This window comes from Protopterus annectens, chromosome 14.part0 (assembly GCF_019279795.1).
Source record: "Protopterus annectens isolate FY-2018-M chromosome 14.part0, PAN1.0, whole genome shotgun sequence".
Taxonomy (NCBI): domain Eukaryota; kingdom Metazoa; phylum Chordata; order Ceratodontiformes; family Protopteridae; genus Protopterus; species Protopterus annectens.
The window spans coordinates 877,756,592-877,781,916 of NC_056748.1; the positions used below are offsets into that span (position 1 = coordinate 877,756,592).

A 25,325-nucleotide genomic window follows, 5' to 3' on the forward strand; every position below is an offset into this window, starting at 1 on the left:
AGTTTCAGATCTGAAGTCTTCTATAAAGCTAGTACCCTGTTGGGGAAACTTTTTTCTTGCTCCAGACCGATGTCAGAAAAAGTTAATAATTGTATTTCTTGTGGAAAGCAAATACCTCATAAGGACTTTCATTCTTACTGTATTCCTTGCCTAGGCCCTGACCATAACATTTCAGGTTGTCGGTTTTGTGCTAGATTTAACCAAAGCACTATTAAGCGTCGGTATGATTTTGTATTAAACTATTTTGGACGCAGGTTTAATTATCCAGAAATGTCGTCAGATAGCCATCCGACTACCGGAGTTCACAAAAAACACAAAGAAAAAGACAAACGAGGCCCAAAACAGACGACGAAGCTTCTCTTAAGCCAGTCGCCGGTTCTCAGTGAGGCGCTTTCGCAGCCCCTGACGCCTGCTACTTTAGAGTCGCAGGCCACTACCGACTCCCACGTGGAGTCGGCTATGCCGCTGGAAACTCAAGGTATTGGAGCCTCGGACGCTATTCCTTCAGATGGGTCTGGAGCCGCTGAGCAGGCACCGGCTTCTGAGGGTGTATTCAGACCTAAACATCTATACATTAAACCGACTTCAAAGGCAAAGAAGCAAACTCAAGAGCCACGTGGACAGGCCTCCATGCCCAAAAAGCAGATGCTCAAAATGGCCAAAGACTTGATTACCTTGATCAGGGGTTCCCATCCCCCCTCCTGATAAGAGGCCTAGGCAAGAGACTGACTATGAATCTTCAGATCAGGTTTCCATTTCTTCTGATTCCTCTTCTGATCAGGAATATTCTCTTCCCCCCATGAGGATTCTGATGCTGAAGAATCTATACCTTCAGCTTCTCCTCCAGAAGACTATTCTTTTGGGGAAACCTTACATACCATGAGGGAGCATTTCCACTGGGAGAGCCAAGATTTTTCAGAATCTAAAAAGAGGCTCAGGGATTTCCTGTTACTACCTCAACACAAGCCACTAGCCATCCCACCGGTGTTAGACGTTGTAGATGGTGTTTTCGGAGTCTAGTCTTACCCCTGACTCCTTACCTCCAGCTCCTGTTAAGCCTGACAGATATTACAGGGTTCCTGACTCACATAAATTCCTTTTTAAAAACTCTGCTGCAGACCCAGAAACTATTTCTCAGGGTCCCAAAGGAGTTAAGGCTTCCTCTGCAAAAAACCCTACCCCCTCTGACAGAGATTCTAGGGCACTGGGGAAAAAAGGTTTACACATCTGCTACCTTGGCTATAAGGGCCTTAAACTGTCAAGTTTCATGTGCTCAAATATCAGCAACATGTCATGGCATTGCTTAAACAGAAAATGTTGTTAAACTCTGAATGTGCAGAAAACAAGGAAATGCAGGATTTATTGCATGCATCTGAACAAGTTGGAAAGCATACTTTGCAATGTGGTTTTGATTCTTTAGAGGCCTCCTGCAGGGCCACAGTTACAGGTTCTGTAATTAGGAGGCATGCTTGGTTAAAGGAACAAAATCTGCCTGATCATGTTAAAGTTAAATTATTAGATGCACCTTTACAGCATGATACCTTGTTTGGTGTTAAGACAGAAGAGGTGTTAAAGAAAATGGAGGACAAAGCTAAATCTATGCAAACGGTCAAAGATTTTTTAGTATAGCCACCTAGGTTTAGTAGACACTGGCCAACAAAGAATTGGTCCTTTCCTGTGTCAGACCGATCTCAAAGGGGCAGACCCAGACACCCTAGAGGCAGATCCCAGGCGCAAGGTTCATTCCGCTCAAAACAATGGGGGGGGGCTTCTACCTTCAAAGTTGGAGAAGACAAATCACAACCATTCAGGAAACAGTCCCAATGATTTTCCTCTGCCTGCACCAAGCACTTATCTCCTGGCAGCCCCCTTAGGGGGAAAATCAGCACATGTTCTTCATTCCACATTGCTGCAGTCCTAACTATTGGGTAGTCCGCTGTCCAGTCGGCCCGAATACCAAAGTATATGGCTGACGTCGGTCAGGGCGCATTAGACTGACGTCAGTACGTCAGGGTACTAATGTGCATGACCGACGTCATATCCTCAGTCTTTTTTGCCGCATGGTCCGATGCAGAAGCAATTTTGCGAGTGCAGGTTGGCGTTCTGAAAGTTTCTGAAGTCAGAGTTTCAGACCGAATCAAAGTTGGCTAAGTACCCCGTTGGGGAATATTTTGGTTTTTTCTTGCCTCAGTATTTAACCGGATGTCAGAAAAAGTGAATAACTGTATTTCTTGTGGGAAACAGATACCTCATAGGGATTACCATACTTTGTGTATACCTTGTTTAGGGCCTGAGCACGACGTTGTTGGATGCCGTTCTTGTGCTAGATTTAACAAACGCACTATTAAAAGAAGGTTAGACTGTGCCAGGTTAGTGTTTGGGAAGCGTTGTAATTATAAAATGCTGTCGGATGCTCCGACGCCGGCTTCGGCTAAAAAACGCAAAGATAAAGCAGCAAAGCCTAGGGTGGAGGAACCGACAGTCCCAGTCGTCGGTTCTTTGGAAGGCTCAGTGGAGCCGGAGGTTTTGCCAGGTGTCTCTTTGGAGTCTCAGGGAGAGACTTTACTGTTACAGGATGTATCCTCTCAGGAAGTAGGCCAGGCTGAGGGGGCTTCTCAGGTGGCTGTTCTTCCCTCTCTTCCTAAGGTGGTTAGAGCCTCCCCTTCAGTTTCCAAGGCTTCTTTGAGGGCAGGCCAAGTTTAGCTTCTGTGGGGGTTTCTCCTAGTGCTTCAGGATCTTTGCCTAAGAAACATATGCTTAAAATGGCAGAGGATTTGATTACTATGATTAGGGGTTCTATGCCCCCACCTGATAAGAGTCCTAGGGTGGAACCTGAGTTTGAGAGTTTTGAGCAATGCTCGAGGCTTGAGTCTTGGCTGAAGACTTGCAGGAGTACCCTCCTTATTCTGATTCTGATGTGGATGATTCTACTCCTTCTGCTTCTCCTCCTGAGGATTTTTCATTTTCAGAGACTCTGCATTCCATGAGGGAGCATTTTAAATGGGAAGGTCAAGATTTCTCTGATTCCAGGAAAAGGCTTAGGGAATTCTTGTTTTACCCCAGCATAGGCCTTTAGCTATACCTCCTGTTTTGAATGTGGTGGAAGATGTGTTTGCAGAGGCTTCCCTGAATCCTGATTCTTTGCCTCCTGCCCCAGTTAAACCGGATAGGTATTATAGGGTGCCTGAAGCTCATAAGTATCTTTTAAGAGTCCTAGGGCAGACCCAGAAACTGTCTCTCAGGGGCCTAAAGGTGTGAAGGCCTCAGTTGTTAAAAATCCTGTCCCTCCTGATAAAGAGGCAAGGGCTTTGGATAGATGGGGAAAGAAAGTGTATACTTCTTCCACTTTAGCCATGAGGGCGTTGAATTGTCAGTTTCACATGTTAAAATATCAGAATTATCTTCTTTCACAGCTGAAATCTAAGGTGGATGCTCTGGCTGAAGGTATTGAGTGTAAAGAGTTGCAGGATTTAGTTCATGTGTCTGAACAGGTGGGTAAACATTCCTTGCAGTGTGGTTTTGATGCTGTGCAGGCCTCCTCCAGGGTGGCTGCCACTGGTTCTGTTCTTCGTAGGCACGCCTGGCTGAGAGATCAGAATTTAGCTGAGCATGTTAAGACAAGGATTTTAGATGCTCCTTTACAGTCTGATGTGTTGTTTGGTTCGCCTGTGGAAGCAGTTTTGAAGAAAATGGAGGACAAGGCTAAGTCTATGCAAACTGTTAAAGATTTTTGCAGGTGCAGCCTCCAAGTTTAGTAGAAATTGGCCTACTAAGGGATGGACTTATCCTGCTTATGATTCCCAGTCTAGGGGTAGGTCTAGACGTGGTAGGGGCAGAGCTCAGGGTTCTTTTAGGCCTAGGACAGGGAGTTCCCCTGCTCAGACTTCTGGTGAGGGCAGGGGTCAGTCCTTTCGTAAGCAGACCCAATGACCTGCCTTTTCCGCTGCCAGTGCGTTCTCGCCTGGCAGCACCTTTGGGAGGAAGGCTGTCTCTTTTCAAAGAAAATTGGGATTTAATTACCCAAGACAGATGGGTTCTGGATATTATTCACCACGGTTACAGGTTTTATTTCCATACCTTGCCTCCTTTCAAAGGCATGCCAGACATTCCTCCTCTTCAAAGAACAGAGGCTCACAAGCAAATTTCTCTGTTGCTCCAAATAGGGGCCATTCAGTCAGTTCCTGTGCCGGAAAGGGGCCTAGGATTTTATTCTCGCCTGTTCCTAGTACCAAAGAAGGGGAACACGTGGAGACCAATTCTGGATTTATCTATCCTCAACACTTATCTGGACATTCCCAAGTTCAAAATGTTGACGTTACAACAGCTTTTACCTCTGCTGGGCAAAGATCACTGGATGGTAACTTTAGATCTCAAGGAAGCTTACCTTCATGTGCCAATAAGACTAAGTTGCAGGAAGTATCTGCGTTTTCGAGCTGGGAATTCTCATTATCAGTTCTCTGCATTGCCCTTTGGCTTATCTACTGCCCAGAGTATTCACAAAGGTTCTGGCTCCAGTGATAGCTTACTTCAGGCTAAAAGGAATCCAAATCTATCCTTACTTGGACGACTGCCTGATTCTGGCTCAAGAAAAAGAAGATCTTCTACAGCATCTGGAATATGTCATAGCAGTGCTAAGATGCCTAGGATATTCTGTGAACGAAATAAAGTCCAGTCTAGTACCCTCTCAAGACATGTGCTTTCTGGGTGTGAGACTGAATACAGCAGCCCAGATGGCCTTTTTAACCCCGGACAAACAAAAGAATCTTTCCAGTTACTTCCATCATCTATCTCTTCAGTCCGGGCTGACTGCAAGGACAGTCCTTCAAGCCTTAGGGTTCATGGCATCTTGTATTCTGGTGCTTCCCAATGCCAAACTGCATATGAGGAAGCTACAATGGTATCTCAAAAATCTGTGGACACAGCACTGCCAGGATTTGGACACTGTCATTCAAATAATACCTTGCATTCAAAAGGAATTTTTGTGGTGGGCTCAGAAATGTCACCTAAACAAGGGACTCTCTGTGACCCGGCCAGAGGCAAGTCAGATTCTAACGACAGATGCCTCAGATATTGCTTGGGGAGCTCATCTAAATGGAAAGTGGATACAAGACAAGTGGCCTGCCGGACTACAGCATCTACATATCAACATGAAAGAGATGTTAGCAGTTCAGTTTGCATTAATTGCTTTCAAGGAGTTACTTCTTCCAGGGCAGGTGTTGATTCTAACAGACAACACAACTGTCATGTGGTACATCAACAAACAAGGGGGAACACATTCTTACCCATTGTGCAGACAAGCAATGATTTTATGGGAGACTGCGCTCAGTCTGCAACTAACTCTTCAGGCAAGGTTTCTGCCGGAGCACAGAACTCCTTAGCAGATGTATTAAGCAGACAAATCATGGATCCCCACGAGTGGAAACTGGATCTTCATGTATTTCAAAATTGACAGTGTCATGGGGAACTCCAGACATAGATCTGTTCGCTTCTCCACTAAACCACCAGCTGCCAAAGTTTTGCACGAAGGATTTCATCACACAGCTTGGAAAGTGGATGCTCTTTCTTTCAGTTGGAAAAATCTTCATGTGTATGCCTTTCCACCTCTGCCTCTTCTTCCAAAGGTGCTTCTAAAGGTCAGACAAGACAAGCCAAGGATGATTTTAATAGCTCCAGATTGGCCTCGGCAGCACTGGTACCCATTACTGAGGAGTCTGGTAAGGAAGCCTCCATGGCCTTTACCCTTGATTCCACACCTGTTGTCTCAGAGGGACGGTCATCTGCTCAATGTCAAGCTTCACTCTCTACATCTAACAGCCTGGCATATTCTGTTTTGAAAGACAGCAGGTCTCAGCTTCCTCAACAAGTTTTAAATGTGATTATGGAAGCCAGAAGACCTAGTACAAGGAAAGTGTACGAGAAAAATGGAAGAGATTTTTGTTTTGGAGTGCAGCAAACGATTTGGAGATTACTGAGCCAAATTTGAGTGTGGCTCTTCAATATCTTACTGAGTTACTGGACAAAGGTTTGTCTTTCTCTTCCATTAAGATTCATGCTGCAGCAATTTCAGCTCACTATGATTGTGACCCACCATTGTTTTCGCATCCTTTGTTCAAGCAATTTCTTAGAGGGGCAAAGAATATAAGACCCCACGTGAGCTCCTACTCCTGCTTGGGATCTCAATTTTGTGTTGGAGAAACTTACTCTACAACCTTTTGAGCCTGCGGCTACTGCTGAATTGAAATACTTGTCATGGAAGACTGCTTTTTTGTTGGTCATTACTTCTGCAAGAAGGGTTTCTGAGTTGCAGGCCCTTATGGCAGTGGAGCCTTTTTTGATTTTTCATAAGGATAGGGTATCTTTACGCATTAATCCTTCCTTTATGCCTAAGGTGGTTTCTAGTGTGGCTTTAAACCAAACTATTCATTTGCCTACCTTTTATGCAGATCCCCAAAATAAAGGGGAAAAGATTTTGCACACTTTAGATGTACACAGGCTATTGCGTTATTATTTGAGCAGGACTAAGGATTTTAGGCAGTCTCGGCAGTTGTTTGTTTCTTTTGCTTTGAGTTCAAAGGGCAAGCCTGTGTCAAAACAAACTATTTCTAGGTGGATTGGGTGTTGCATTACTTTTTGTTATTCCCATCATGGCAAGGAGATTCCAGCTGGGATTAGGCCTCATTCCACTAGGGCTACTGCCACTTCCACAGCATTTCTAAGGGGGGTGGCAACTAAGGATATTTTGGAGGCAGCTACTTGGAGTTCAGTGCATACTTTCTCTAAGCATTATCACCTTCCTCTCTACTCTAAGTCTAGGGCTGGTTTTGCCACAGCTATTTTGCAAGGCATGTTGTCAGTTCCTGCTTCCTTATGATTTGCCAGCCTCCCTTACCTCTGCTTTGGGATTCTACCCAATAGTTAGGACTGCAGCAATGTGGAATGAAGAACATAGTACAGTTTTGTACCTACCATAAATGTAGATGTTCGAGGATCCACATTGCTGCAGTCCAATTTACCCTCCCTCCTTCCCCTCTGTGTTTAGGGGTGGTTGTGTAGGTGAGGTTATATTCTGCTGATTGTGTATATATTGTATATATATATATTTTTTGGTGCAGGTATTTTGGGAGTTTTTGGTTTTTGGCCTTATCTTTTCAGGGTCTTCTGACATCTGGGGCAAGAAAAGACTGAGGATATGACGTCGGTCATGCGCATTAGTACCCTGACGTACTGACGTCAGTCTAATGCGCCCTGACCGACGTCAGCCATATACTTTGGTATTCGGGCCGACTGGACAGCGGACTACCCAATAGTTAGGACTGCAGCAATGTGGATCCTCGAACATCTACATTTATGGTAGGTACAAAACTGTACTTTTTTTCTCAAAATCGGCACATTATAACCCGGGACAAGTGGGTCTTAAATATCATGTCACAAGGCTACAAGTTCCATTTCCATACCCTGCCAAAGGCAAACGTCTGGCCAGATCTGCCAAAAAATCAATGGGCAGTGGCACAAAAACAAGTCTCATCCCTAATGGACATGGGGGCCATTCAACTAGTACCAGAGCAAGAGCACGGACAAGGATTTTACTCGACTGTTCTTGGTACCCAGAAAGGACAAGGCCTGGAGGCCAATACTGGACCTATCTATTTTGATCACATTCCTGGATATACCAAAATTCAAGATGTTGACTTTGCAGCAGCTTCTGCCCATGTTGGGCAAGAACGCTTGGCTCGTGACTTTAGACCTAAAAGAGGCATACCTGCATGTCCTAATCAGACAAATATGCAGAAGATACCTCAGATTCTAGGCTGGCTCAATGCATTACCAATTCTCTGCACTGCCCTTTGTAAAGACCCTGGGCGCAGTAGATAAGCCAAAGTGCCTGGCACCAGTAATTGCATTCTGCAGACAAAGAGGAATACAAATATATCCTTACTTGGACGACTGTCTAATTCAAGCAGAGAACAAGGACATTCTTCTACAGCATCTGGCGTTGGTGAAAAGACTTCTAACATGCCTAGGGTACACAGTCAATGAAAAGAAATCAAAACTAGTACCCTCTCGAGATAATATTCATAGGTGCAAGCTTAAATACAACTGCCCAGATGGCTTATCTCACGCCTAACAAACAAAGACAACTGACTATCTATTTCAAAATGCTGGCAACAAAGGCCCAGTTATCTGCAAGAAAAATTCTGCAGGCTTTGGGCTTCATGGCATCCTGCATCCTACTAATTCCATATGCAAGACTGCATATGAGGAAACTTCAATGGTTCCTAAAAAGTGTTTGGACTCAACATTGCCACAGCCTGTAAACTATGATTACTCTCATTCCCTGCCTGCAACAGGAGTTTCGATGGTGGGCAAAGGCTTGTCACCAAAACAAGGGACAGCCATTCACATTACCCCCAGCCAGGCAAACACTAACAATGGATGCATCAGATTATGCCTGGGGGGCCCACATGGCAGGAAGATGCATTCAGGGCAGATGGACCTCAAACCAAATGCATCTACATATCAATCAAAAAGAGATACTAGCAGTTCAAAATGCCCTGACTGCCTTCAAGGACGTACTTCATCCTTGACAACTACTGATAAAGACAGACAACACCATGGGCATGTGGTATATAAACAAGCAGGGGGGCACTCATTCTTACCCTCTTTGCAGACTAGCCATGACTTTGTGGGACACAGCATTGAATTACCAAGTACACCTGCAGGCACAATTCCTGCCAGGAAGGAAAAATACTCTGGCAGACGACCTAAGCAGAAACCTCATGGATCCCCACGAGTGGCAGCTGGATCCACAAGTCTTCAGCATAACAAGGAAATGGGGATGCCCGGACACAGATCTATTTGCCTCCCCTCACAACTACCAACTAAAAAGATTCTGCACAAGGATTTATCACAGACAAGCATGGAAAGTGGACCCCCTATCTTTCAGCTGGAAAAACCTATCGGTATACGCATTTCCCCCTCTGCCTCTCCTCCCCAAAGTACTCCTAAAGGTCAGACAGAAGAAGCCAAGGATGATACGAATTGCCCCAGACTGGCCCCGCCAGTACTGGTATCCAATACTAAGGAGCTTGTCTCAATGCCCAGCTTAGACCTTACCTCAGATACCTCATCTACTGTCCCAGCAAAACAATCAGATCCTGCACAGCCAACTCAGGACTTTAAACCTGGCAGCATGGCGAATAATGTAGTCATACAAAACACACCTCTCAGTAAAGCTGTGATGGATGTCATTTTGGAGGCCAGAAGGCCTAGTACTAGAAAATGTTATGCTGCAAAATGGAAGAGATTTTGTGCTTGGAACCAGGCACAAGGAACTGATACAGCTGTGCCAAATATCCCTCAGATTTTGCAATACTTAACTGAGATGCTGGACAAAGGTCTGTCTTTTTCATCTATTAAAATTCATGCCTCTGCTGTTTCGGCTCTTTACAATACAGAGCCACCAATCTTTTTTCATCCCTTACTAAAACAGTACCTCAGAGGAGCCAAAAACTTAAGGCCTCCAAGAAGATCACCTATGCCTGCATGGGACCTCAACTATATCTTGGAAAAACTCACCCTGCCACCTTTTGAGCCAGCTGCTACGGCTGATATAAAGTTTTTATCTTGGAAAACAGCTCTGCTCCTAGCATTAACTTCTGCAAGACGAGTTTCAGAGCTTCAGGCACTCATGGCTGTGAAACCTTTTATCATTTTTTGTCCAGACAGGGTCTCTCTGAGGACAAACCAAACATTTATGCCTAAGGTGGTGTCCAGTGTGGCTCTTAACCAAACTATTCTTCTGCCAACTTTTCATCCAAATCCACAGAACAAGGGGGAGTGAATTCTGCATTCTTTGGATGTACACAGACAGCTTAGATTCTACTATGACAGAACCAAAGTTTTCGGAAAGACAGAACAATTACTAGTGGTATATGCTGCAGGATCACAAGGAAAGGCTATCTCAAAGCAGACTATTTCAAAGTGGATAGGCCACTGCATTCGTTTCTGCTACTTACACCATGGCAAGCCAGTGCCTAAGGGTATTAGGCCACATTCAACCAGAGCTGCAGCCACTTCATCTGCCTTTCTCAGGGGAGTACCAACCACGGACGTTTTAGAGGCTGCTGCTTGGAGTTCAGTGCACACCTTTACCAAGCACTATCATCTGCCTCTCTACTCTAAATCCAGGGTAGGCTTTGCCACTGCAGTTCTGCAGGGCCTCATAGCCGCTCCTAATGCTGTTTAGCTCCAGCCTCCCATCCATAGCTTTGGGACTCTACCCAAATGTAATGACTGCAGCATTGAAACATGAAGAACATAGTACAGTTGTGTACACTTACCATAAATGTAGATGTTCGAGTGTATTCACTGTTGCAGTCCAGGTTACCCACCCGCCATCCCCCTTTCTTCTGATGTATCCTATCTTTCCTTCTCTGATTTATACAGCCTATGTGGTGTATTTGCTTGTAGATGAAGGTAAAGTTTATATTGGTGCATGTATTTATATGTATATAAATTTTGGCTGCCCTTTTAGGGGGCACCTGACATCTGGGGCAAGAAAAACTAAAGAAAATGGCGTCAGCCGCATCTTTTATACCCCTGATGACCTGATGTCAGGGAAGGGGTGACAGCGTCCGGCGCAGGTCCCAGGACTTTGGAATTCAGGCCGACTGAGGGCAACCTGCCAGCAGGATTACCCAAATGTAATGACTGCAACAGAGAATACACTCGAACATCTACATTTATGGTAAGTGTACACAACTGTACTTTCTCAGACATGGTGTTTTGAGGTGCCACCATTCTTTTTCAGCCACACTTATTTCCTTTTCATCCTGGGGTGCTAAAACCCTGAGAAATTTCTTGAACTCTTGCGCTGTCTGTCAACTTCCAGATCTTCAGCCTAGTCTTTGTTGATCTTAGAGTCTTCTCTGACCACTGCTTGTAGCTCATTATGGCAACCAGTGGTTTATGCTTCGGACTGACTGTTTCACTGGGGATGACAAATTAAAGGAGTTAAGTACTTCAGGGTCCAGTCGTATGAGGAATTCTTAACAAATGGAGGTAAAAGCTGGTGTCATGATCTATGGCTTTTGCAAAAGGAATTAAAACTGGATAGACTGGAAGATTTTTTGCATACACTATTTTCCCCATTTAAACGAAGTCTGACAATATCACTCATTTGTGTTGGTCTATAAAGATGTTAGTAGTTTTTACTATTCTTTGTGTATTGGCCATTTCTGGAATCCCCTCTTGTTTTGTGCCCTAATTATTGACCTTGTGTCTTCATTGTGGTTTGCATGTATTCAGAGGATACCAACCTTTTTCAAAGGCTCAGCACAGAAATTGCCACAGAAGTGTCAAGAGACACCTAAAAAAGTCCCATTCAACAGGGATGAAAGTGCTAATATGTTTTACTTCTGGATGAGTAAACTTTGGTCTGGTGTGCTGTTTCTGCTTCTGTGGTAATTTTTGTGCTTAATGTTTGAATTTCAGTGGTGGTTTCTGGTTCCCTTTTCAAAGGCTAGCTATGCTGCTATAAAAACAGTCACTGTTGCTTCCCCTCTTTATGGTCATGTCTGAAATTGGACTTTGGATCACCCTGTTTTTCCCCCAACTATTACTTTTTGAGTAGGTGTATTTTTTGTGTTTCTTTGTGTATGCATTTTATAAATTCAAATTTATTTTGTAAATATATTTGGTACACAGGATTAGATCATTGGTTAGAATAAAAACTCATAGTTAATCTGTTGATGTCTTTCTCTAGCATACAGAAACCCTGGACATTGTGTTTTTAACCTACTTCAGGATCATAAAGCGAGCACAGAAGTCTGTACTTCTTCCTGTAGTTCTGGAAGGCCTTGCCAAGTGAGTATTGGTGAATTGCTACAAAAGTTTACTGAAGTGTCAGACTTGTTCATTGATTTTTTTTTTTTTTAAATCACAATGCCCTGCTCATAGTAGTAGCGCCTGGCTCCTTAAGTAATGTGTGCTTGCCATTCACCATTCTCCAGGACAAGTGTTTACCCCCACACCCGAGAATTCCTTCTTCTTTACATATTAATGTTTTTTTTCTTTTTTATCAAATTTCTTTTTATTGAATATTTTCACAAAATATGCAGGAGGTAAACAAGACCTATACATGTGGTACAGTTAATGCTACAGAATGCATATCATAAGCAAGTAATAATAGATATTGGACACTTCACTAATTAACATTCAAATTAGGTAGATCTACAATTTTGGTATTGCTGTGAAGATATGCTTATATTGTGATTAGTCCAAGAACTTTTATCATATAGCAGTTCTCTCGTACATTATTTTGCAATTGCGAGCAGCACTACAGTAAGAGGTTCTCCCGTTTGATTCTCGGCTGGAGTGCGGGAAGTGCCTTCTGTGTGGAGTCTGCATGTCCTCCTCGCGGTTGGGTGGGCATTTGAAAGACATGCATAATGGGCGTGCCGAAGGTTGAATGTCGAGCTGGCACCTCGGCGTTCGTGAAAATCTACTGCCAGTTATTAGCGATCTGGAGTTCCGCTGTGGCGACCGCTAACCGGGAAAAGCCAAAAGACAACACACACACACTAGAGGTATAACATCAACCTATAGAATGATAATTTACTCTACTGTACCATATATACAAATATGTCACCTTAAATTGTTGTGGTTATTAATCTAAACTAAGTGATGCGTTTACTATCCTTAAATAATTAGCATTTAACTTACTGTTTGTGATAGAATATCAGTTAATGTGTTTGCATTACCTCTGATAGTAGGTTTGGTTCTTCTGACTTTCTGTATAAAGCTTCTTGGCCAATATATGTTTTTTGCCATGCTTTTATATTCTGACCAGGTTAGTCTTGATCTGTCTATCCAGTTTTTCGCTATGTAAGCTTTTAATAGGGTGCATAGTGTTATTATAATGTGTTTAGAGAAAGTATTATTATTGCATTTGAATACATGTAGTATAGCTGTCTCCCATGACAACATGAATTTTGAATAGCCCGATTTCTCTTAAAGGAATCTTAGTGAGCAGCATAGTTTATAAACTGTTTTGCAGCTCCAAACAATGTGGTGAATATTTGCCTCTTTATTAGGACAAAAGGGGCAATATGGTGACTTGGATGGAATGAATTTATTAAGGTGAACAGGTATATGGTAGATTGTTGACGATCATGATCTGTGTGTATATTAACTTTTTATATGGTGTCAGTTTCATAGTATTTCTAATAGCTACTTGCTTTTGATTGTCTGTTATGGTGTTGTCTTTACTTTCCCAAAACTTTTAAAAAAGAATTGTATTTTGACATTTAATATTTGCTATTAATTTATATGTATTTGATATAATTTTCTTTTTACTCAAAAGCAATTTTAGAACTTGTGCTAAGTTAACATCTTGCTCAATTACATTGATATCTTTAGATGTTAAGTTGTCTATCTCGCCTTCATTCTTGCTGGATGGGGTTCGGAGCCGACCTCGGCTCCGACTCGGCCACTCTAAAAGCTCGAGAGTTGGTTCCACCGGCTCGAGGCTCCCCTTATATCCCACAATGCTAGGCGTGAGTTACCTCAGATCTCGTTTGCCGCTACAGCGATCGAGGTGTTGGTTTTCTACCGGCTTCTTGGTGAGTAAACTTTCAGTAAAGTTAGTATACTTAAACCCCTTTATTTTTAATTTTAACTCTTGTTTCCCTTAGTTTAGTGGAATTCTACCCCTTTTTTCACAAAAATCCCGTTTCTTCCCCACAAGAACTTACAAGTTCTCCCTCGGGCCTTCAGGCCCTTTCTTCCATTCCCTAGTGGTGTGTGTGTGTGTTGCTTCTCTTAATTAAAACTATTGATAGTTGTTTTATTTTTGAGTTTAAAAATAAGATAAGGTGTAATCAGTGTGTTTGACTGAGTGTGTGTGATTACACTTTCTTGTTCTAAGATGTCTAAAGACACAAAGGTCTCAGGCTTCAAGAAGTGTGATGCGTGCTGTCAGAAAATGTCTCTGACAGACGGTCACACTTCTTGTGTCTACTGCCTGGGGCCTTTGCACCTGCAGGACTCCTGTGCTGTATGCCACGGCTTCAGTCCCAGGGTCCTGCAGGAAAGAAAGAACAAATTGATCCTAAGGGGTCTACTCAAGCCTGAGGATTCCCTCTCTGTGTCTGGGAAGCCCTCCAAGGCTTCTAGGTCCTCGGCTCCAGCTACTGAGCCGAGACCTAAGGCTACTAAACCTACGTCTGCATCGGCTCCGGCTGGAGCCGATGAGTCTACAGCTTCTGTGGTTCCCTCGGCTCCGGCTGGAGCCGAGGTATTAGAAATTCCCTTGTCTGCTCCGACCAGACCTTCGGAGCTGACATCTAGGAAGAGATCTAGGTCACCATCCCTTGGCTCCGTTCATTCGGCTCCAGCATCTCCTCTGCTGTCTGAACGGAGCCATAAATCTCACTCCTCTAGGTTATCGAGGCTGTCGGATCATGACCTTCAGAGGGTAGTGAGTCGACTTCTTAAGTCCGAGGCACTGGCCCAAATGCTTCAGAGCCCGACTCATCAGTCGATGCCTGCCCCTGTCCATCAATATGTTCCTCCTCCGACTCCGTTGAGCTCGGAGCCGGGGCGTTTCGGAACCGAGACTGTGGTAGCATCGGAGCCGATACAGATGTCTTCGGCTCCGTCGTCGGCTCCGATTTCTTCTTTCGAAGAATCTCGGCGCCGGACTTCCCTCGTCGGCTCCGAGGGGGTGAGTGGCATCGGACCCTTGTCCGACCCCGCTCTTCCTCTCGGAGCTTCGGCGCTGGTGAGTTCGGCTCCGACATCGGCCTCGGAGCCATCACTGTCGGTGCCGAGGGAGGTTCTCAGCTTCTCGGAGCGGGGACCTCTGGCTCTGCCTGACAGGGGTGCGTTCGAGGTCATGCGGAGTGTGTTAGAACCTGGTTCTACTCCACAGTCGGCTCCGTCCTCCCCTCCCTCTACGGTGCCTCAGGTCAAGTCGACTCACTCCCTCATCCCGGACCGCAGAGAGCCAGCTCCTCAGGAACCCCTGTGGGATCTCATCCTCTTCGAGGCCTCTCCTGATTTGGCAGAAGAGCCCCCTCGGAAGAGAAAGTGTAAGAGGAAACACATTGACTCACCTGAGTCCGTCACCTCTGACACAGATTTAGAGGATTCCGAGGGTTCCCCCCGTTCCCCTTCTGAAGATGTCTCTTTGCAGACATTCTAGAAATCCTCAAACAGAGGGAAATTGGCCAGCCCTCAACCCTTCGGAGGATGAATCTGTGTACCTTGAGGCATTTGGCTCTCGCCCTTCCACCTCCTGGGTGTCTCCCCTTGACCCCCTCATGCAGGTGGTAGCTAAAGGCATGGACGGCTCCTGATTCGGTGGGCCCCACTCCCAGGAGACCCTCAAAATTCATAACGGCACCAGCAGACAAACAGTTTTTGACAAAAGGAGTTTCTGTGGATGCTATGGTGGTTGCTGCTGCCACTAAGAAGGAACTAGCTGATCCTTCAGTACCTGTCCATCCACCTAACAAGGAATCTAGGTCCATGGACAGGTACGGGAAGCGGATGTTCTCGTCAGCGACATTTGCAATGCGTTCGCTGAACTACCTATGCCATTTTACTCGTCTTCAAAGGGACTTGATCAAAGAAGCGAGTGACATGTTGAAGGATCCTACAGCTGCGGGTTTTCAAGATAAGATGAACACTCAGCTGGCTACCCTGAACTCCATAGCCAACTCCTCCATGCGCCTCCTTTCTTATGCGGCTGATGGAGCGAACAGGGCCGCAGGGACAGGTGTGGCCTTATGTAGGCATGCCTGGATGCGGCTATGCAATTTTGCGGACCCCTTTAAGACGTCTTTCACTAATTCCCCATTCGATGGATCATCTCTCTTTGGTCCTCAAGTGAAAGAAACCTTGACTAGGTGCGAGACTGATGGCAAGACTCTTTCTGCCGTCGGAGTCCATTTTTCTACTCCTTCTAGGCCTTACCCCAAAGGCCAGAAAAGTGGGAAAATGTGGTTCCGTAAACAATCTCAAGGGACTTCGCCTGACGCACAGAGTCGGTTCCCCGCCAGAGGCAGAGGCGGGAATAACAATGGTAGACGTCGCCCTAGAGGCAGGGGGTCCAGAGAACCAGGGCAATCGAGAAGCCTTCTCTGATAAGCCCTTTCAGCATCCCTGAGGTGTTGCCCGACTGCCCACCTTCGGAGGCAGTCGGGGGAAGATTGTCATTGTACCCAGAAGCCTGGCTATCCCTGACTCAAGACAAATGGGTACAGTCCATCATTTCCGAAGGCTATTCCATTCCCTTTCTTCGCATTCCAAACCAATCAAAAAAATCCCTTCCAGATGTTCCACCCGCTCAAAGGGATCTAGCGGCTTTGGAAATTTCAAAGCTGCTTGCGAAAAGAGCAATTCAGCCAGTTCCAGCAGGCCAGCAAGGATCCGGATACTCAAGGTTCTTTTTAGTTCCAAAGAAAACAGGGGACTGGAGACCAATTTTGGATCTCAGTATCTTGAACAGATCAGTCAAGAAAACAAGATTTCGGATGGTCACGCTGCAGTCCATCCTTCCCCTATTGGGAAAAGGAAACTGGATGTGCTCTATAGACCTTCAGGATGCGTACTATCACATAAAAATGAACAGACGCTCCAGAAGATTCCTCCACTTCAGGCTGGGAACCAGTCATTTTCAATTCAGGGCCCTGCCCTTTGGTCTCACCACTGCCCCCCGGGTGTTTACCAAATGCATGGCAGTGGTAGCTTCTCACCTGAGACGACAAGGATTCCAGGTGTTTCCATATTTGGACGACTGGCTCCTCACAGCTCCCACCAAGCATCTCCTTCTGATGGCCAGGGATTACACCTTTCGCATTTGTCAAAAGTTAGGCATTTCAATAAATTGCGAAAAGTCTGTTTTGTCGCCTTGTCGTACTATTACCTTCATAGGCGCAAATCTAGACACAGTCGACATGTCTGCGAGACTAACAGATCAGAGAATAACAGACATACACAAACTGGTCTCATTCCTTTACAACAACAACAGAATCAAAGCCAGATTAGTTCTGAAAGTGTTGGGAATTATGGCGGCTGCCATACCTCTGCTTCCATTAGCCAGATTCCACATGAGAATCCTTCAATGGATGCTCTTTACACAATGGTCATACCAGCAACTTCCAATGTCCCACACCATTATGATCACGCAGACGTGCAGAAATCATCTCATGTGGTGGATGTCTTCCCCTCAGCTCTTATTGGGAAGACCCTTTGTTCCTCCCCCTCCGGTTGCTACTCTGACAACGGACGCCTCCCTGATCGGGTGGGGGGGCATTATCAGGGCAGGACGGTCCAGGGCACATGGCAACCAGACGAACGCCACTTGCATATAAATGTTCTAGAGATGAGAGCAGTGCTTTTAGCGTTGCAAGCCCTTCAAGACTCTCTTCCCTTGGGAACGATTGCAATCCAGACAGACAACATGTCTGTAGTGTGGTATATCAACAAACAAGGCGGAACCAGGTCCTACCCCCTGTGTCGAGAAGCACTCAGATTGTGGCAATGGGCGATTTCTTCTCAGCGGTTTCTGATAGCAACGCACATCCCCGGGAAGTCCAATCAAATCGCGGACAAGTTGAGCAGAGCTATCCTCATGCCTCACGAGTGGTCTCTGAAAGACTCTGTTGTGAGAGAAATTTTTCTCAAGTGGGGTCAGCCTTGCTGCGACCTTTTTGCTACTCCCCAAAACAGCAAGTGCAGAGATTATTTCACTCTATTCCCTTTACCAGGCCAGCCCAGCAGAGACGCTCTAGTCCAAGTTTGGCCCCGGGACTTCTGTATGCATTTCCTCCCTTCCCACTAATTTCTCAAGTGATACAGAAAGCTATCGCTCAGAAGGCCTCGTTGATCCTCATTGCTCCTTACTGGCCTCGACAGGTGTGGTTCCCCTTTCTACATCAATTTCTATTGAGCGACCTTGGCATCTGGACCTAGTTCCAGATCTTTTGATCCATCAGTCGGGTCAGTTTCATCGCTCCCTCCCCTCTCTGAACCTCACTGCTTGGTTCCTCCAGTTCCAACCTTAGCCAGGCTTCCTCAATTATCTCACTCTGTTCGAGATATTTTGATAGCTTCCCATAAATCTTCCACTCGGAAGATTTATTTGAGTAAGTGGAAACGCTTCACATATTGGGCTCAAGGAAGGGACATAGATCCTTTCACTGCTTCCATCCAAATAGTCCTTGATTTTCTAGCTGAACTCTTCCATGCAGGTTCATCTCCTTCTACTCTTAAAGTTCAATTGGCAGCTATTTCTAACTTTCATGTGGGTATTTCAGAGTCTGCCTTAATGTCCCACAAGCTTTGCAAAGCCTTTTTGAAAGGAGTTTTTCTTCTCAGACCTCCTATAAGAAATCCTCCTTCTCCTTGGGACCTAAATTTAGTTCTTACTTCTTTGATTCTTCCCCTTCGAACCTGCAGCCTCCTGTTCTTTAAAATTGCTATCATGGAAGACTCTCTTTCTGGTAGCTATTACTTCAGCTAGAAGAGTTTCAGAACTTCATGCACTCAGCTGTCGACCTCCTTATCTATTGTTCCATAAGGACAGGGTATCCTTACGAACCAACCCGTCCTTTTTGCCTAAGGTAGTCTCGACGTCTAACCTAAATCAAAGCATTGACCTCCCTGTCTTTTTTCCAGAATATTCCAATAGGTCTGAACAAAAATTACACTGGCTAGATTTTCATCGTCAGGTGAGGTACTATTTGGATAGAACAAAACAATTCAGAAAATCTGACCAGCTGTTTGTCTCCTATGCAGAAGGCAGAAAGGGACTTTCAGTTTCAAAGGTATCATTATCTAGATGGCTAACATCTCTGATTTCCCTTGTTTATGAAATTAGACACCAAAAGCTGCCTAATAAACCTAAGGCCCATTCCACCAGAGCTTTGGCTACTTCTTTAGCCTTCCAAGACAGACTGCCTATTGATACCATTTGTGCAGCGGCTACTTGGGCTACTCCTCACACTTTCATTTCTCATTATAAGTTGGATTTAGCTTCTAGGCATAGAGCTAACTTTGGTTCCACTGTTCTCAGGAGTCTGTTCCGTTAGGCCACCCGGGACAAGGTGCTAGGGACGCGGTCCCATCCAGCAAGAATGAAGGCGAGATAGACAACTTAACATATAGAAGTTATGTTCTTACCATAACGTTCCATGTTAGTTGTCTTCTTCTCGCCTTCTTCTTAAGGCCCCACCCTCCTTCCCCCTGGCCTGGACAGACCTAGAGGAGTTGTGATTGTGACCTCTCTTTCTACCACCTCTTTTCTTAGGCATATGCTGTTGTGCATATTTCCTGGATCAGGATGTAGGTCACCCTTCTTTCTCCCTAGTTTTTAGAGGTGGACTTTGTTTATAGTTATTCTGATACTATTATAAGCTGGGGTTAGCTTACAAACGAGATGTGAGGTAACTCACGCCTAGCATTGTGGGATATAAGGGGAGCCTCGAGCCGGTGGAACCAACTCTCGAGCTTTTAGAGTGGCCGAGTCGGAGCCGAGGTCGGCTCCGAACCCCATCCAGCAAGAAGAAGGCGAGAAGAAGACAACTAACATGGAACGTTATGGTAAGAACATAACTTCTATTTATAGTACTTACTAGGTATAAGCTTTAATTATTTTATGTTTATTGCTTGCTTTAAGTAGTTTCATGATATTTTCCATTGAAAGGTTATTTAATTGGTAAAAATCCCATACTGTATAATTTTTTATTAAAGGGTATTTACTGATATCAATAAATTTAAAAGACACGATTACACATAGTAATGTTTTTGGAAGTGGCTTTAATTAAAATACTGCGCCAAGTACTTCTCTCTATTTCAGTTGCTGCTTCAATTTACTTTTAGTGTGCATTTGCGTTTGTTGGTAGTGGCTTGCACACTTATTCTTGTAGGCTCACCCTCCCTCTTTTTCCCCCTGCCATTTTACCTTAATATTTTTTGCTTTTCTGCATGCAATTACTTCTCTCTCTTCTTCTGAATTAATCCTGACTGTAGCTCGGGATGTAAAGTGCTTCGCTTACATTTTCTGCTGTATTTGGTAAATCACGTACTCCTGCAGCTGACACCTAATTAGCATTTTAATGTCTCCTTCTTGTAGTCGTGGCACTGACCTCTTTTAGCTCTTGATAACTGATTGTCTTTCTTCTTTTTTTTTAGTATTAGTATTGGCTTTGTCTGTTTCTGCCCCTGTAATCTCTACTTGTCACTGTCACCTAATTCCTTAATACTTTCCTTAGCTTTTTGTTGGACTTCCCAAGTCTCCTTCCCTTTCTTAATGTCTCACCCAAAGTTATTTAGAGTCTTTTGGTTTGTTGGCTATATTTTTAAAAGCACAATGCCTGGCTCATGCAGTAGCTTCTGGCCCCCTGAGCAATGTGTGCTTTCCATGTAAGTTCTATTTATTAGAAAATATTACATAGGATTATTAACGATCCATTATGTGACCTTGTATTTTGAAATACTTATGTAATCCTACTACAGGTTGTGCCTGTTATTTTAAGACTGTTTGCTTTAAACATTGTCTTGATATTATACCACTCCTTCACATCTTGGAAGTTGTATTTTTGTAATTTGATAAGGTTCCACTTTCCTTTCTGTTTTACTGTCCAACTCCCATATCTGAAAGTGGAGACGTTTAGTGTCTGTCTGTGTATGTTCATTTGGTTCACTTTATGCTAACGCTGCCTTAAACCTGAATGACTGTGAGGTTTTTGTTTTGTTGCATGCTTTCTTTTTCTGCTGTTTGTGGCGTGGCAGCTATCTTTTCAAATTTGTACACGGTCTGTTACTCCCCTTTGTGTTTTGTATGTGTGGTGGAGCTCCCAATACTGTGACTATGAATGCTGTTAATGTAAATGGCTCATTATAGCTATTAGAATTTTGCATGCAATTTAGGAGCTGTGTAGTCTACAGTAACCTTCCTATTTTTAGTAGTAGTATATATGCTTCATGACATTGACTAATGATATATTATAATTGTTTAATTGTGCTATATTCCTACATGTTTGCTGGTACTTCTAATTGCTCTGTTTTCCCATTTAATAATCTTTCTGTCTGCTTTTGTCTTGCTACTTTTTTGTTTTTCTTTTATTTTTTTCTAACTTTTCTTCATCTATCTCTTTCTTCTCTTGTTCTTTCCTTTTCTAGCTCTTTTCCTCTCTCTCTAGTTTTCTAACTATGTCTTGCTTATTTTCACGTATTTGCAACTTGTATTTTGTTTGTTTTCTTATTTTTCAAAGGTGAATGAACGCCAGGAATACAGGATACTGTGCTGGAAACACTTAATTTATTGACATAAAATAGGTTGAGTGCTTTCTACAGAAGTAAATCATCTCACCTCAGTAGCCCAAGTATGACCACAAATAATATGGAAATTGATGATGCTCTGTACAGGGCGGGCTTTTTACTTCAATTATGATATATAAGCGTCATGATTCCATGCTATGATGTTCTGAAGAAGACAGATTTACTTCTGTAGAAAGCGCTCAACCTATTTTATGTCAATAAATTAAGTGTTTCCAGCACAGTATCCTGTATTCCTGGCGTTCATTCACCTTTGGTGTGTTTGCAATTTTGTTGTTTCGCTGGGATTATCATCTTTATTTCTTATTTTTCAGTCACCATTCTCCTGGACAAGAGTTTACACCCTTGCCAGGGAACACCTACCGTGAACTCCTTCTTCTACACATACTATTGTTCTTGCGAGCGGTTTTAATTAAAATACTGCTCTAAGTACATCTCTATTTCGGTTGCTGCTTTAATTACTTTTAATGTGCATTTGTGTTTGTTGTTAGTAACTTGCACACTTACTCTTGTAGGCTCCCCTCTTTATCCCCATGCCATTTTACCTTTTCTGTATGCAGTTTCTTCTCTCTCTCCTTCTAAATTAATCCTGACTGAAGCTCAGGATTTAAAGTGCTCAGCTTACATTTTATGCTGTATTTGGTAAATCTTGTACTTCTGTACCTGACACATAATTAGCATTGTCTCCTACTTGTAGTCGTGGCACTGACTTCTTTTAGCTCTTGATAATTGTCTTCTTTTTTTTTTTGTGTCAGCTTCACCTGTTTCTGCCCGCTCTGTTTGCCCTCACTTCGCTCAGACTCTGTCACTTCCCTACCCCTATTCCCATCCTCCCCTTCTTTCATTTAATTCATAACTAACCACCTAACGCCACACCCACATCTCCTTACATCAACCAATTACACCCCAAGATCAAAACCACACCTAGTAATTATCACTATCCACTTTACACATTAGAAAAAAAAAAAAGATACAAAACTTCCCTTCTATCTAGTAGCATACTCACACACCTGTAACTTATACCTAAACTTCCTACTCCCTACAATAGACACTAATTTCAATCCAAACATACTCCTCTCAGCAAAACATTATGCATCTACTATAAACCACACTCATAATATCCCTTCCCATAGCAATCACACTTGCCTCCTACCGATTACTGTGTCTCCTGCCATACTTAACTACCTAGTACCTAACTCAGAATTCTGCCACATCTCACCTGACATATTCACTCATTCCATCATAGACTTAGCCCCATGTAAAATTTGCCACTACTGCTCTAAAATTCACCCCAGTTTACAGTACAATACTTATTTCCAAACGTCTGTTGACTCTTGTTAACCTACCATCTCAAGTAGTACTCGCTGGGGATATTTATCCATATCCAGGCCCTCCACTAACCCCCCCATCCCCAAGCACAAATCACCTGAACTCCATAAGCAAACAAGCAGACCTACTAGTACTCAACCTTAACATTAGAAGTATGTTGAGCAAAATAGACCAACTCCATGCTACTCTTTTACTACACAACCCTGACTCAGTACTCCTTACAGAAATGTTGCTCAAGCCACACAACAAAGATAATGAAATATTCCACCTGGGCACAATATACTTAGAATAGGTAGATTACATAAGAGAGAAGGCGGTGTTGCTCTTCTCTTCAAAAACGACCTTGCCATCGACTTTATTACCATGGACATCCCTAAATTTCAGAATGCAGAGACCCCTTTTACCAAGGTGAGAATTAACCATCTAGAACATCTAAACCTATGTATGTATGTGTGTATATATATATATATATATATATCTATGGTTCCCCTTCACAAAGTCGAACGTTCAGAAACTTGAAATGCATATGGCCGAAGCCATATGCTCGAATTTCTGAAGCTTGACTTCGTGAAAGGGAATTGACAAACAGAAAAACATAACACAACAAAATGTTTCTGCAGAGGGGCAAGCCCCCCTGCACCCACTGCTAATTATTTATTCCAACTCCGACATTGCACTACAGCGCAGAAAGGGAAATCTCCCGTACTGCCCTGTATGCCGTTCCCCATTCACAGAGTAGAGTTTCCACAATTTCGAGCATATGGTCTCGACCATATGACTTTCGCAATTGTGGCCGTTCGATTTTGTGAAGGAAAACCATATATATATATATATATATATATATATATATACACATATATACACATATACACACACATATATACATACATACATCCCAATCCATCCACAAGAAGCACTCATCCTAGGGGACTTTAATCTAGACTGGTCCTCCTTTAACTCACCCCTTCCCTCCCAGCATAATTAATCCCTTTGGTTTCAGACAAAACCACAGCCAGAACCTCATTTCACTCAAGCCAATCCCAACCTGTCTCATCTATAAACTCCTGTCCAAACTAAAACCAACTACCCTCTCAGCAGACAAACTTCCAGCTGAATACCTACGAATTGCTGCCAAAGCCATTGTATACCCTGTTTCTGTTCTAATTAACAGATCCATAGCTGAGCAATCAGTACCTCCATTCTGGAAAATCTCTCACATAATTCCATTACATAAAGGTGGTACCTCAACTGAATTATCCAACTACCCACCAATAGTCATACTCGCCCAATTGTCTAAAATATTGGAAAAATGCATTCACTCCTAGATATTAAACTGCCTCTTAGCCAACAACTTTCTCCCCACAACACAACATGGGTTCTGCCTGCACCATTCCACTGCCACCACTGCCCTCATCCGTTTTACCAGTTTTGTCAACTGGCAATGGAACTGGAAGTAATCTCGTCTCAACTGTCTTTCTAGACCTATCCAAAGCATTACATAACAAACCTTCTCACTGTCCTCTCTGAGTTTAATCATTACTCCACGCTGCTGTGGTTCAAAGGCTACCTTTCCAACCTCCAGCAGGCTGTAAAAAGGATGGACGCCTATTTCCCTCCCTTTTACTCTAGGTGTACCACAGGGTTCAGTACTTGAAGCCCTGCTTTTCACCTTATTTACAAACCACCTATACACAACCACACTTCATGCATACTTGGTACAATAAGCTGACTCCACACTAATCTGCTCAGCTCCCGCTCTCCAAATCCTTCAAGAAAAAAAACAGGAATTCTTCACTGCCATAGAAACCTGGGTGTCAAACTCCTAGCTTATTCTAAATCCCCCCCAAAACCCAGCTTATGCTGTTCCACCTCCCCCAAGGATATTGACTCCATCCCCCCTTTTCAAATATCCTCAGGACAACACCTTCATCATCCCAGTGCCACAAACCTAACTCCTAGGAACACTCAATTATTGACCAAAATCTGAAATTCGACAAACATATAGCCCAGACCATAACTAATGTTCGCAAAAAAACTTGACACCCCTTTATTGATGTAAAAATTACCTGTCCACTGACAGTAAAGCAATCATAGCCAGAACTCACCTACTTTCCACATTACTGTATGCATCCCCTATTCTAACCAACCTAAACAAACATGATTTAAACAAGTTAATCACTTGCTACATCAAGATAGTAAAATTTGCTACTAAATCCTCAAATTGATCCCATCACTATCTAGCCCTTAAACAATTACACTGGCTAGAACTACCTAACCTGTTGAACTTGAATTAATTTATCATAGCACATCACGTAGTATACCACCCCAATAAAATACCAGCTCTAGCAGGCTTACTCAATCTCTACAGAAAAAACCGCCAACTAAGATCCACAAATAAAATGCTAGTAGACATAAAAGCAGAAATATGTCTGGCGACTCCCTCTACTCAAGTGCGGTTGCCATAATCTGGAATTCCTTCCCTAACAAAATTAGAATACAAAGTAACAAACTTAACCTCAAAAGTCAGCTGAAGTTCTATATAATTGTTGGATATGTAACCTAATAAATACCCAGTCCTTTCTCACTGGTAATTGCAAATGGTGCTTTACATGATTAACTTATTTTGTAGCAACAGGCTTGATGCTTCAAAA

General features: G+C 43.5%; 1 protein-coding gene across 1 annotated transcript in view; it reads left to right on the top strand.

The window, feature by feature from the left end:
- NOC3L (NOC3 like DNA replication regulator) overlaps positions 1-25,325 on the top strand; it is an 825,940-nt gene that overhangs the window by 226,928 nt on the left and 573,687 nt on the right. Inside the window, exon 13 of the mRNA XM_044056662.1 lies at positions 11,765-11,865. Within this exon, the coding sequence (XP_043912597.1) occupies positions 11,765-11,865 (101 nt within the window). The remainder of the gene's footprint in view (positions 1-11,764; positions 11,866-25,325) is intronic.